The sequence below is a fragment of the Engraulis encrasicolus genome, chromosome 8 (genome assembly GCF_034702125.1).
Source record: "Engraulis encrasicolus isolate BLACKSEA-1 chromosome 8, IST_EnEncr_1.0, whole genome shotgun sequence".
Lineage (NCBI taxonomy): Eukaryota > Metazoa > Chordata > Actinopteri > Clupeiformes > Engraulidae > Engraulis > Engraulis encrasicolus.
The window spans coordinates 25,388,793-25,403,154 of NC_085864.1; the positions used below are offsets into that span (position 1 = coordinate 25,388,793).

The 14,362-nt window shown below is 45.4% G+C and overlaps 1 protein-coding gene across 1 annotated transcript in view; it reads right to left on the bottom strand.

Moving 5' to 3' along the window:
• Positions 1-11,797, bottom strand: part of plch1 (phospholipase C, eta 1) — a 73,669-nt gene extending 61,872 nt beyond the window's left edge. Inside the window, exon 1 of the mRNA XM_063204565.1 lies at positions 11,671-11,797. Coding sequence (XP_063060635.1) covers positions 11,671-11,797 — 127 coding nt within the window. The remainder of the gene's footprint in view (positions 1-11,670) is intronic.
• Positions 11,798-14,362: the final 2,565 nt, after the last annotated feature.

The window sequence follows — 14,362 nt, forward strand, 5'->3', positions numbered from 1 at the left end:
AACCTGTTTCTTTTCCGGTGGTGATGGATTACCGTGTGCCTGCACCTCTGTGACCCTCCACCCACCTGGTCCTCTCTAAGACCCTTCAGCAGGCCACTTCAGTCCCACATCAGACTCACCCTGGTCATTTTGTTGCTACTTTTAGCTCCAAAGCCCTCGCTCGCAGTACCAAATAAGTCAACCCATTGGTGCCTGAAACACCTGCAAAAATGACTGCCAAATGCCTACGCTGTTTTTGGAAAAAAGACACTGTCGGCCTACAGATACCTAAATATCTCAGCATCTTAAACCCATAAAAACAAGACATTAATCGAATTAAAAAGCTAAGACCCTCCTCAAGTTTTAACATACCGACATTTTTAATTTAAAAAATCTGAAATTTAATGAGCCTGAATGTTGCATCATGCAGCTCCAGGCACTATGGTCAATGTTGCGCTATACACAACATCCAGCATCAATGGGTTAACAACAGATTTGGACAAACCACATTTTGAGCTTTTTTGAAAAAGTGCTTCAAAAGGCTCTTGTTCACAAACACATTTTTGTACCATCATATTGCTTGGTTTCATTGGAAAACTCAAAACTTGTAGAGGCATATGGAAGACTAAGAAGAATGTCATCATTCAGTGTGGACTGTCATGTCGTTACGGAGCTGTCTTTGAACTGTAGATATACATAGTTCTTGGGGTGAACAAAATCTGCCTACAGTGTGGAATGAATAATTTAAGGTGCCACAGTGCTCAGCACTACTTAAATTCCTGTTTTTTGTTTTTTTGTTTTTTTTAAAGCAATAAGACAACACTGTTTCAACAGGCAGGATGAACTGAGTGCTGCAGAGACTACGGACTTTCACTTGGCCACCTGATGTGCACATTTAGGCTACTCCTTTGAGATACCGGTGCCTTCCAATCCCATACCAGCTAGTCAAACACAATGTACATGACTAATGTAAAACATTTTGAAGCCACAGCAGCACCAATATGGCATCTCCCCATACAAGTCCCATGCTAATGAACAAATGTCTAGCATCAATTTAGAAAAAAACATATGAAGAGCCCCAGGGCTCTCTGGCAACTAAATGTGCTGTTGGTGGATCACCCCTCAGACTAATTATTGTGAATAATTGTGAATAGTATTCACGACAAAAACGGAAAAGCAGTCATAGGAGCAGCAGCAGCAACAAATAGTTGTAGTAACAGAACTAGTAATGATGTTCATTTACAACTGTAACATAGTCGTCACTCTGACTCTGTGAATGCGGATTGTTCATTCGAGACTGATGACGTGGAGATAACCCTATGATAGATAGGTATCACCATGGGATCATGGATAAGCCAAGTTGATTAGACAATGCATTGCCCGGCAACACTAGTCTCGATCAGGCCTTGCTGTTTTATTGTTATGGTGCCTTGCAAAAATAATCACAGATAAATATGCTTTGTCCTGTACATAAATGGCATTACAGGGTATTATCCCATTTGGGTATGAAATGTATAATGCCATGTTACGCAAGAGCTTTACCACAGACTTATCGTGCATTACATGGCATCACAGCTCTTTTTAATGCTGAAGAATGTCCTTGAATGACTTTAAATGAGCAATGGAAGATGGATAGACCCATTTGTATTATGGTAGTTGAATTGAATATATTATGTGCACTGTACAATGCACATAATGTACAAAATGTTGACTGCTGACTATGTAACATTTTGTTTCACATCCGTGTCCTGAATGTCCCTGTTGGAGCTTACTGTAGGACAATGACCACCTCCCTGAACATACGTAATCCCATACAATACATCGTGAACACGATTGTTGCACTGTTGTTTTTTGTTATATTGTTCAGTGCTCTATTCTTAAGTGAAGACATTATTGCACTAAATTCCTTTCACCGTGTACACACATACAGGACTGTGCTTCACAACCATAAATCCTTGCCTTTAGCTACAAACCCGAATTTCCCCCTGCACTTAAGGCCTATATTGAAGGCAGCCAAGCCAGCTTTAAAACAGACTCCACCTTCTCCTGGTGCCCTGAATATAACTTCATTGTTTTGCAAATGTAATTTCTAAGACTCCTTTAAAAAAAATCTGTTATATTTCATGTGAAGCTGCATAACATTGAAATATGTCAGGGTCGGATAAAACGGCCTCAAGGGCCGTAAAACAGCCCTCGAGACAAAGGTTCCCCAGCCCTGAGCTAAATCCAAAACACTATAGCACAGCCCAATAAAGTATCATTCAATGAAGAAGCGACTACTGCACTATCCGCACATAGCCTTTAGCTGTATCACATACAGTTAAGATAATGGGTGACACGGCTCATTCAGTAGACTTAATGGCAAAATAACTCATTACAAGTGTGACGTCCCCATGTGCCATCTCCAGGCCGTGGCATGTTAGTGCACAGCAGAGCCATGGCCTGATTAGGCTAATTGTGATTACCTCCACCTGCGGGCAGGTGTAGGCTTTAAAAGCCATCCTCTCACTCTCTCTCATTAGGCACTCTGACCTCAACTTCACCACTGGCTCTTTCTTGCTCTCCTCACTTCTCTACCCTCACTCTTTTGATTCTTTCTTTACAGCTCACATATTGATACTGACGCACACATTGCATACATCATTCACTCTCACACACCCGTTCATTCATTCCCCTAGACACCTGTTTCATTGATTATTGTGGTTCAATAAAAATATCATTGAACTTTGAATCTTTGTGTGGTCTCCTCTTCATGTTGCGCCCTCAAAACGAGCTGGGGTCGTAACATGAATTGGGGGCTCGTCCGGGATCCTGTCTGGTATTGCGCTGGGTGCTGTGCTTTCATTCAGGTGAGAACGCTGTTCTTAATTAACTAGGTAGGCCTATTCAGTCTCTGGTTTAGGAAGAGTGCTTCAGCTTGGCTCTGCCTCTCCTTCGAAGTACTGTTTGTTGTTTTGATCTGTTTGTAAGTTTGTTGTTTTTAGAGGTAAATCCGATCGGGAATTTACATTCCTGTCGGGGGCACGCTTCGTGCAATCTTGTATTGCATCGAGTTCATGCGTTAACCAGTCGCCCCGAGGTCGGCAAGCCTCCGAAGACTAGCTAGGCAAAGCAAGTTTTCTTGTGCAGGACAGGTCGCCAGAGGACTGTAGATGTAACCATACCCTGTGAATTTCAGCAAAGCAGCGTTCTCATCTGGATGCAGGTGGAGTGATTTGGCCGTGCCAGCTGGATTGGTGAGTGAATTTTGTTTGTCAGTTAGTGAGCTGTGTTGCGCTTGCTTGATTACGGTTGTGTTGTGTTGGGTTGGAACGCGTGGTCTATTTTTAGCTCCATTTAGCGTTCATAATTGTGTAACCCTCTTTCTGCTGTTTTTGCAAGCTGCGCGTAGGCTGTAAGAGTTACTCTGAAGGAGGTGGCCTCTCCTACTGTAATTGTAACTTGGCCTGTTGAGTGATTGTGCAGACATACTGCGCTGCTGTAGTGTCTGGGTTAATTGGTCAGTAGCGTTGTATTTTCTAAGTGTCACGTAATCGTGAACTTGTTTGAGTAATACATAGTAAGCGCTTGGTGCAGCTGCTGTCCTTTGTTGGAGAGGATATTTTATGTTAGCCAGTGGTGGTTTTGTGCCTCATTTTCTTTCTTTCATTTTTTTTTGTGAGTGTCCTTTTGATCAAATTAATCACTATACTTGGCGTTAGTCAGCTGTATAGCTCCGTCATTTTGTTGATTAATTGAAATTGAATGCTATCCTGGAGTAAGTTCTTCTTTGAAGTGATGGTATCTGTTGATGAATTTATTGCTCAGCCGTCTTTGGAGCTGCTGTCAGCTTTGACCAAAGATCAGCTCCTGGCTGTAGCAGAGCACTATGGCTTAACCATAAGTGCTAAAGAGAAGAAGACAAAGGACAAATTGGTTGACTCCATCAAGCATCAACTAATTGCTCATTCCATTATTAAAAAGGAGGTGGAGGATGAGCATGATGATGATGATGATGACGACGATGATGATGACCATGATGACCATGAATGATAATGATGGTGGTGGTGTTGTCGTCTCAGAGGAGAAAGAGGGGACTGCTACTACTGCAGCTTCACCTGACATTGAGCAACCGGTTAATGAGGATAAGAGGTTGCAGCTTGAGAAACCAAAAAGTGAAATTGATTCAAGGGCCATAAGCCTGCGTGAGAAGGAGCTAGAGCTAGAGCTCCGTAGACTGGAGTTCCACCAACAGTTAGAGCTCCAACGTATGGCCAACGATCATGCACTGGCTATGAGAAGGCTTGAGTTGGAGGTGAAGCCACCTTCTGTGCCTTCCTCAAAGCCTGTTTCTCCTCCTTCCTCTTCTGACTCAAAATTTGATGTTTGTAAAAATATTCGTCTTGTTCCCACCTTTACTGAGAAGGATGTAGACAAATATTTCAATCATTTTGAGAGAGTTGCTGCCACTTTAAACTGGCCCAAGGATGTGTGGACCCTCTTGCTTCAATGTGTTTTCACTGGAAAGGCAAGAGAGGTGTTCTCGGCTTTACCCATAGCTGAGGCCCAGGATTATGACAAAGTGAAGAAAACTGTCATGCATGTCTATGAGCTAGTCCCTGAGGCATACCGTCAGAGGTTCCGGGATGCTAGAAAACCGGATCAGCAGACGTATGTAGAACATTCACGTGAAAAGGAGCGTCTGTTCGATAGGTGGTGCAGCGCACAGTGTGCTAAAACTAAGGAAGACCTTAGAGAACTTCTGCTTCTTGAAGACTTTATGAATGGTCTTCCTGATCCTGTCTCTGTACACCTCAAGGAACATGAAGTTAACACCTTAGAACAAGCTGCTATCTTAGCTGACAAATACGTTCTGACTCATAAAGACATGTCTGATGGCCGCTGGCCTCATCCTCGGGGTAGGGTTTTCTCCAAGAGCAAACCACCTAGTGGTGTGTACACTGCCCATCCCATAACCTGCTTCAATTGTCACAAGGTTGGCCATAAAGCCAGTGACTGTTTTGATCTCAAAAACTCCAAACCTGCAGGCTTGATAACCACGTGTGGCACTGGGCTGGTTGCTTTGCAGAGTGATGGAGTTACAAAGAGCTCATGTCTGGCTGCTAAAGTGAGTAAAGGGAGGGGTACTGATTATGCTCCTTTCATCTCCCATGGCTTTGTCTCACTGTCTGGTCAGTCCCCGGTCAGTGTTCCTGTGCGCATTCTGAGGGATACTGGGGCTGACCAGTCGTTTTTGCTGTCTGGAGTTTTACCACTATCGGAGCATTCATACGTTGGAAAGGTTGCTGTGAAGGGCTTTGAAATGTCTGCTAGGATGGTGCCACTACACCGTGTCCACTTGGTGTCTGAATTAGTCACTGCTGATGTGTCTGTTGCCATGTGTACATCTCTCCCTGTAGCTGGGGTCTCTTTCATCTTGGGAAATGATTTGGCTGGGTCTAAGGTCTGGCCTAATTCAAATGTATTGTCTCATGATGTGTCCCCAGCGTGTGTGGTGCGGTCTGCGGTTGCAGGTGCAGATGTTGCTTATTCACCATCACCGGTGCTGAAGCGCAGGCGTAGGAAACAGAAGAAAAGTAGGCCTGCTGAGAATGCCCGGTTGAGTAAAACACAGGTTAACATTGCTGATGGTGCTGAGCATTGTAATTCCGGTCCTATACAAAAGTTGAAATGTGAGTTTGCACATGCTAAGGTATGTAAACCTGGCAATGCACTGGGAAGCGGACAGGGTCGACCTGTAGGGGCTCGAATCGAAGCCCTCTGTCACTACCCTGTAGCGGGGAGGTACTACTCCCACCATACACGGAGAATGCATCGGCCCGCCGGTGGGAAAGACCACGTTGTGACCGCTGCATCATCACGTGTTTAACTATTTTTTTGGTTTTTTTTCTGAGGTGTGTTTTCTCACATGATGTTTGCGTGCTTCCATCCAGCTTCCCAAGGATCCAGGATGTTGGATGGATGTGTAGTAGGTTTGTTTATTTTTGTTGTTGAGGTTGTAGCCAACCTCTTTTAGGGAGGGAGGTGTGACGTCCCCATGTGCCATCTCCAGGCCGTGGCATGTTAGTGCACAGCAGAGCCATGGCCTGATTAGGCTAATTGTGATTACCTCCACCTGCGGGCAGGTGTAGGCTTTAAAAGCCATCCTCTCCCTCTCTCTCATTAGGCACTCTGACCTCAACTTCACCACTGGCTCTTTCTTGCTCTCATCACTTCTATACCCTCACTCTTTTGATTCTTTCTTTACAGCTCACATATTGATACTGACACACACATTGCATACATCATTCACTCTCACACACCCGTTCATTCATTCCCCTAGACACCTGTTTCATTGATAATTGTGGTTCAATAAAAATATCATTGAACTTTGAATCTTTGTGTGGTCTCCTCTTCATGTTGCGCCCTCAAAACGAGCTGGGGTCGTAACACAAGACAAAACAAACAAACAACAACAACATACACAAGCAAGTTGACTCCTTGTTTAGCCTCCTCCTCCCCACATACTTCCTGTCCTACACTTCCCCTCTCTCCTCACCCTCTTCTCCTCTCCTCTCCGCCCCCTTCTCTTCTCTTCCCTCATTCTCTTGTCCTCTCCTCTCCTTCCCCGCTCCTCTCCGCTCCTCTCACTCTTCCTGTCCTCAACTCAACTCTTATCTCTCCTCTCCTCTCTTCTCTCACTTCCTGCCCTCAAATTCTCCTCTCCTCTCCTCCTTCCTTCCCTCGAAATCCCCTTGCCTCCTTCCTTTCCTCGAATTCCTCTCCTCTCCTCTGCTCTCCCCTCCTCTGCTCTCCTCCTCCTCTCCTGTCCTCTCCCTCTCCTCTCCTCTCCTCTGCTCTCCCCACCTCTCCTCTCCTCCTCCTCTGCTCTCCTATCCTCTCCTCTCCTCTCCCCTTACCTCCTCTCCTCTCCACTTGCCTCCTCTCCTCTCCCCTTGCCTCCTCTCCCCTCCCCTTGCCTCCTCTCCTCTCCCCTTGCCTCCTCTCCTCTTCTCTCCTGTCCTCTCCTCTCCACTCCTCTCCTCCCCTCTGCTCTCCTCTCCACACCTCTCCTATATTCTGCTCTCCTCCTCCTCTCCTCTCCCCTTGCCTCTCCTCTCCTCTCCTCCTCTTCTCCCCTCCTCAAATTCCCCTCTTCTCTCCACTCCTCCTCTCCTGTCCTCTCCTCTCCTCGTCAGTCTATTCACTTAGACAGAGCCATGTCATTAGCCTCTCTTCTTCAGCTCATTTAAACCCAATTAGCGGCGGGGAAAGTAAACCTTCACGCCTGATTAGCACTCTACAAATCTCCATCAAAACTGCTGTGCCTTGCATTGCCTTGCCAGGCCAGGGGGGGCCAGAGTGCTCATTAGAATCTGCAGATGGAGGATCTCAGTCGACCCCACGGGGACAAGAGCCAGAGACACACAGACAGAGTCCTCAGGTGGTCCTCCTGGCCGCTCTCTCACACACCTGGGTCTCACACAACACAACACCCAGCGACAGTCAGCCCTAACTAGCGCCTCTCAACATCTCAACGTATACAGGATCTACCCTCTTCACTTTGGACACCTACTAGCCTACAGTGTACACATGGTTGGTGCACATCCATCCCATCACACGCACGCACGCACGCACGCACGCACGCACACACACAGTGTTGTGTATCATTGGAACATTTCGTCTGCGTACAGCACATAGAACAGAGATGGTAAAAANTCTGTGCAAGAGAGAGAGAGAACACAGAGACACACTAATACTACACATAGCGTGCATCCACCACGCCATATACAAACACACACACAGACACACACACAGACGCACACACACACGCACACACACACACAGACACACACACACACACACACACACACACACACACACACAGTGTTGTGTATCATTGGAACATTTCGTCTGCGTACAGCACATAGAACAGACACACTAATACTACACATAGCGTGCATCCACCACGCCATATACTGTATTCCTTGCTAAAAGCGTATTCATTTAAATTTTACGTATATAAAACAAAGAGGGGAAGACAGGGACAGAAAACAGCGAGCCAGAATAACAGAGACCCAGACAGACAGACAGACAGACACAGGACAAAAAAAGAGATCAGAGACCAGTGGGCATATCAGACACACTGTGATGTCCAGTTATGTATGACGTTAATCCTGAGTGTGTGGGTGTGCGTGTGTGCATGTGTGTGTGTGTGTGTGTGTGTGTGTGTGTGTGTGTGTGTGTGTGTGTGTGTGTGTGTGTGTGTGTGTGTGCGCGAGCGTGCATGTCTGTGTGTTTCCCATTTCTGCTGTGTGTTTTTTCGGGGGTCTCTCTTGTGTCCAGCGGGGGGTAAACGGTGGACTAAATGTCCCCCATCTCTCCTGCCCGGCAGCTCACAAGAGGAGAGGAGATCAAAGCAGCTGTTCACCACCAGGGGGACACAAAGGAAATCAAACGCAGAATAATTGGGTCATAAAGAGGCAGCTCTCTGATGCCCACACTCATACACACAAAGCACAAAGCACCCTGGTCAGTGCCACCCACGCAACATCACACAGAGAGAGGAAGGAGGGAGAGAGAGAGAGAGAAAGAGAGAGAGAGAGAGAGAGAGAGAGAGAGAGAAAGAGAGAGAGAGAGAGAGAGAGAGAGAATTAGGAAGAGTCGATGAGAGGGTGAGGGAGGATAGAGTAATATGAAGGATGGAGAGAGGGAGAGAGAGAGAGAGAGAGAAAGAGAGAGAAATATCAAGAAGAGTTGTAGAGTTGAGAGAGCGAGGAAGGATAACAGAGTAATATGAAAGACCAGGAAAGAGAGAGAGGAAAAGAGCGAGCGAGAGAGAGAGAGAGATGGGCGGCAAGCTAGCAAAAGGAAGGTCAATGGGAGATAGACATCGAGAGACAATAACAGACATGAGTGAGGAGGAAAAAAAAAGAAGACATTAAACATAGAAAGTGAGGGAAAAAAACAACATTCACTTTCAAAAGCCTTGATTATGGTACTGTGAATGAGTGGTACAAAAGCATTAGCGTGAAAGTGTGGCACACAAGCACACGTTTTAAAAGATGAGGGAGGTACGGACATGGAAAACAAGCCATTCATAATGCAGGAGAGCACTGTAGCCAAGCCGTGCCCTCCTAGTGACGCAACACCTTCAGCGTTACTTCTAGTCAGGCCAGGAGTATACAAATAACTAAGGATAGAGATATATATATATTGGTATCGGTATCCGACCGATATTTGCATTTTTTAAGTGTATCGGTATCGGCCGATACGCGTGTGGTTTTGGCCGATACGCAATATTTATTATTTTATGTCATTCGACACTTTATTACTTGATTGTTAGACATTACTTGATTGTTAGAGTGGGTGTTTAAATGTTACAAGTTCTACCTCAATTTGATAATGTTGAAGGAATGTTTATTTTTAACTTGAGACCTGCAATATTTGTAATTTTTTAACCTTTTTTTAACCCATATCGGCCCCAAATATCGGGTATCGGAAATCGGGTATCGGCCAAGGGTGATGAAAAAAAATCAGTATCGCATCGGTCATTAAAAAACCTGTATCAGTCGACCCCTACAAATAACCCCTCCCGCTTTGTCAGGAAGCAAACAACCAGTAGCAAACCAAGGGAGGCGAGTTAACCATGCTGTTTGGGAAATGTTCATTGTTATGCTCTTGGTTAGACCAAGTCTCGAAGAGATTTGAAAGTAGAAGATAATCAGGCTTGGGCACTGAGTCACTTGCTCCAAATGAAGCCTTTTTTCACTCCTCACGCCAGTGCTTATGAAGTGCCATGTCGCATTTCTGAAAAAATATGCACCATTCCAATGTGCCACTGCCATCTAGCCACTCTCCTGCTTCACACTTTGTCATCGACAGATGCATGCAGGGAAACTGACAAGGTGGGGGACTAAGGGGTCAGTTGTCCCGTGCCCAGGGCAATGGGAGACGGGAGGCCCATCATTGGGTCATCATTACATTGAATGTATTGGTTTGGGGGGTCCCTTTCAGATGACTTTGTCCTGGGTCCAGCCGAAGCTGTCAGCGGCCCTGGATGCCAGGTCTCTATACTTCGAGTCATCCTCGCACGGTGACAGCACTTGAGAACGAGGTATGAATTACCAGCGTTAGATGGTTATAACACCATCAGGGCAGCCCAAGAAATGTTGCAGGAGTTCTAAAAAGATGATGATTCATTAAGCTCAGCTTGTCACTTTCGCCCTCGTTTGTGATGGTACCGTCTCATTTCCACGGTTAGCACCGGCAATCAGATTTCCTACTGATGAGAGAGACTCAGACAGAGGTGTAGGAAGGATTGTGACACATGGGAAACTACCCTGAGCTGGGACTCAATTAAAATCTTTCCTCAGTCTTAAGGGTGCTGAAGGCAAATCCTGTCCTAGAAGCATACGCACACTCACACACACACACACACACACAAAACACACACATGAACACACACGCCCACACATAAACACACGCATGCACGCACGCACGCACACACGCACGCACACACGCACGCACACACACACACACACACACACACACACACACCTACACACCCACAGCGCTAGCCAAAGAGGGCTTTTAGTGTACTGCATGTTACATTAACACTTCACAAGATGATGGCTCTCCAGAGAGATGCACCATAAACAAGAACCGCAGCTTACTATAAATAGCCTACATGGGAACCCTGATTGCGCTTACGCTGCCCTCCTGCATATATAGTATAGTATAGGCTTGGCTCTCTCTGCCATCCTGCATATATAGTATAGTATAGGCTTGGCTCTCTCTGCCATCCTGCATATATAGTATAGTACAGGCTTGGCTCTCTCAGCCATCTGTTCCATCCAGCTCCAGAAGCGCCTGAACTGGATCTGATCAGTCATCAGCAACAAGGATGTACCGTAAGCCAAAGTCAGAGAGATGATTCGCAAAAACGCAACCTGAATACGGGAACTTTTCATGTAAACATACTATGTAAAAAAGAATCCAAAAAGGAATAACGAAACGATTGGGCAAAACTCTGCAACTCACATTTTCCAATTGAAATTGATCAAAATAAACATTTTCATATAGTAATCCTTGGGATTATTTGCAATCAGCTGAAGCCACTAGCGAAATAGAGTACTAAATTTGGTCAAAAATGTCTATCATGATAGTAAACATTTGTGAGAGAGTATATTTCAAACATTTGAGTGTCCATTTTTGAGTGTCTCCTGTTAATGCTAACAAGCAAAATTGCTCAACATTCATTATCAAATACCACAAGGCTCCTGAACCCAACTAAAACTTTGTACATCAAAGCAAAGGTAATATAAGATTGACGTACAATACGATACACCAATATTCAGAAGCTTAAGATCCAGCTCTCTCCCAGGTTTGCATTCTTAACCTGTGAACATTTTGGTGGGCCTCATTTACCAATGCTCAACACAAAATCATAAAAAATAGGATCCCAATCACTGCTGAATCCAGTTGAAACTTTGATCATCAAAACAACGCCACACATAAGATTGAAGCACAAGCCAGCCATCTACCAGGTACATTTTTTTCACCTGAGTTAAGAAATAAGAACACAAGGTAACTGAATAAAACATACATTTATATGAAATACAAGCTAATGACAGATTTAAGTACAGTACATAATACAACATGTCCAAGAGCTTTAAATCCAGCCCTGTTCTGGGTTGATTTTTTTTTTACCTGAGTATACTAGGCGACATTTATGTGGCATGCCCACACTGCCGCCGACATGGTAGATTCTCCGGGCGAACTGCGAGGCAGCGGCCGCCACGATTGAGTGCTCCAGTGACTCCGACAGCACCTCCATGGCAGACAGGCAGGCAGGCTGGCAGGCAGGCAGGCAGGCAGGCCCAGACCTCCCCTCTCACACACAGACCCGCAGACACGCGCTTCTCTCTGGGCACACTGACGACCACTCTCTGCCCATCACCTCCGGGCAACAACCACAACCACGACGCGCAGTCCGGTCATCTCTCCTGCACTCCCCCACCTCTGAATACAATCCTATTGGACATCTGCCAGCACTTGTCCCAGCTGTTGCCTCTTCTGTTGTAGTGATCGCATGTGGCCCTTTGAACTGTTGTAGTGGACAGGTCTTTGGCCGGCTACCGCATTATCCACGGGATCACGCATTGTGCGCATTTGCCAGTGTATGTGTTTGAGTGTGTGTGTGTGTGTGGGCGTGGGTGTGTGTGTGTGTGTGTGTGTGTGTGTGTGTGTGTGTGTGTGTGTGTGTGTGTGTGTGTGTGTGTGTGGGCGTGCTGCTGGGGAGGGAACAGCCACCACCACACCCAATCCCAATCCCAATCCCCATCCCAACCCATCACCCAAGTGAACAGATGCGGACAGGAATGAATGATAATCCGTCTGGGATGACATAATACTACATGCGTAAAAACGTGCATGATTTTCTCCAAGAGGAATCGGACTAAAGCCTGATTCAGACTGCTCCTTCAGTTGCGGGACACGTACTGTCAGCAGTGGGTAGCGGCAGACCAAGTACCCAAACAGCCACCACACCCCCGTCTTTTAGCGCTGAAACGACCCCTTCCAGCGATCAACATATATTTCTCCCAGGCTGAATTGTCCCTAATCTGCCGCTGCCCCCGCCTCTGACAGTACGTGTGCTTCAACTGAAGGAGGAGTCTAAACAGACCTTAAGGTGGCGGTGTACGGTCCCTCGATGTTTGTTTCAGAGAGAGCGTGGTGTGAAGACGTTTCAGGCGGGGGGAGAAGGCCAAGGGTTAGAGAGAAGAGAGGAGGATTAGGAGAGATCAAGAGGGATCGATCTGTTGAAGGGGTCTTTAAGAGGTGGGGGGTCTTAACTTGAGGGGAGTTCTACTGAGCAAACACAGAGTGTGTGTGTGTGTGTGTGTGTGTGTGTGTGTGTGTGTGTGTGTGTGTGTGTGTGTGTGTGTGTGTGTGTGTGTGTGTGTGTGTGTGTGTGTGTGTCCGTCCATCCATACATACGCTCTTGCAAGTACAAGCACAAGCACAAGCACAAGCACAAGCACAAGCAATAGCAAACACACACACACACACACACACACACACACACACACACACACACACACACACACACACACACACACACACACACACACACACACACACACACACACACACACACACACACACACACACCATAATCCTATCAAAGTGATTCATCTTCTTAGGCACAGGGATTGAAAAATCAGCCCAAACACTGTAAGCGTACTCCCTTAATTTGAAGCTGTAACATATCAGCCTGTAACATGCAACAACTCTGCCAACCAAGGCAACATCCTTTTCCTCTTTACATCATAGCTGGTGGTAGAATATAAAAGCCTTGTTATGGCTCCATGCCAAGTTTTCAAGCCTATTACATATATATATATATATGAAGGGTTTATTTGCAAAACGGTGTATCTCCATTTTGTAGAATGTTGGGAAATTTACATTTTGTATTGGGCATTCAATTGCATTGCATTGCAAAATGCATTTTATATAGGCTTTTAAAGTATGTTCCCAAAATATTTGAATGCCAAGAATTCCCACAAAGGGGATCAGACCTCTGAACAGTCATTTCCAATAATAAAATGCAAAAGTCAAAAATGGTGGATACACCGTTTTGCAATGAAACCCTTCATATATATATATATATATATATATATATATATACTGTATATATATATATCTTTACAAATATTAGCATAATTTCCTATCCACATATGTTAAGTCATATAACGGCAACCGATATGGCACAGATGGTATTTACCCCATTTTGTGGGCAGCAAACACGGTTGTGTACCCTTACCACAGTCAATGTTGATCAATAGGCAAGAAACATACCGTCCCTCTTGGTATTACAACTTGACACATGATCGCATATAAATATTTCTAAAAATCAGAGGCTGACATGGAGAGAGACCAACTATAACACTGGCACATAAAAATAGAAACACACAAACAACTAAGTATTCTCCTGTCAGTTTACAGTTATGAAATTAAATCAGTCCACTGCTCCGCTGCACAAGCTATTGGATTTGCCTACCCAGCCCCAAACTCTTGATCAGGAATGATTGGAGAGGGACCCTTGACTCAGTGAACAGAAGCCTAGCCAATAATGTTGCCTTTTTAATATCGTATGCCACTTTCAATCACCAGTTTGAGTCTAAACTTAACTATGAGCTGCGAATGCAAGATGTAAACCAGCCAGGGAAGCAAATGTCCCTTCAAGCCCACGTCTGAGTAATTATTTATAGTCATTCATATTTTAGAAATACCTCAAAGAGATGTGTGGTGGTGGTGGCTGCATATGTGTGTTGGCTGTCTTGTGCTGCTGTGTGTGTTTGTGTGTGTGGGGGGGGGGTCCTCTGGATCACACTGCTGT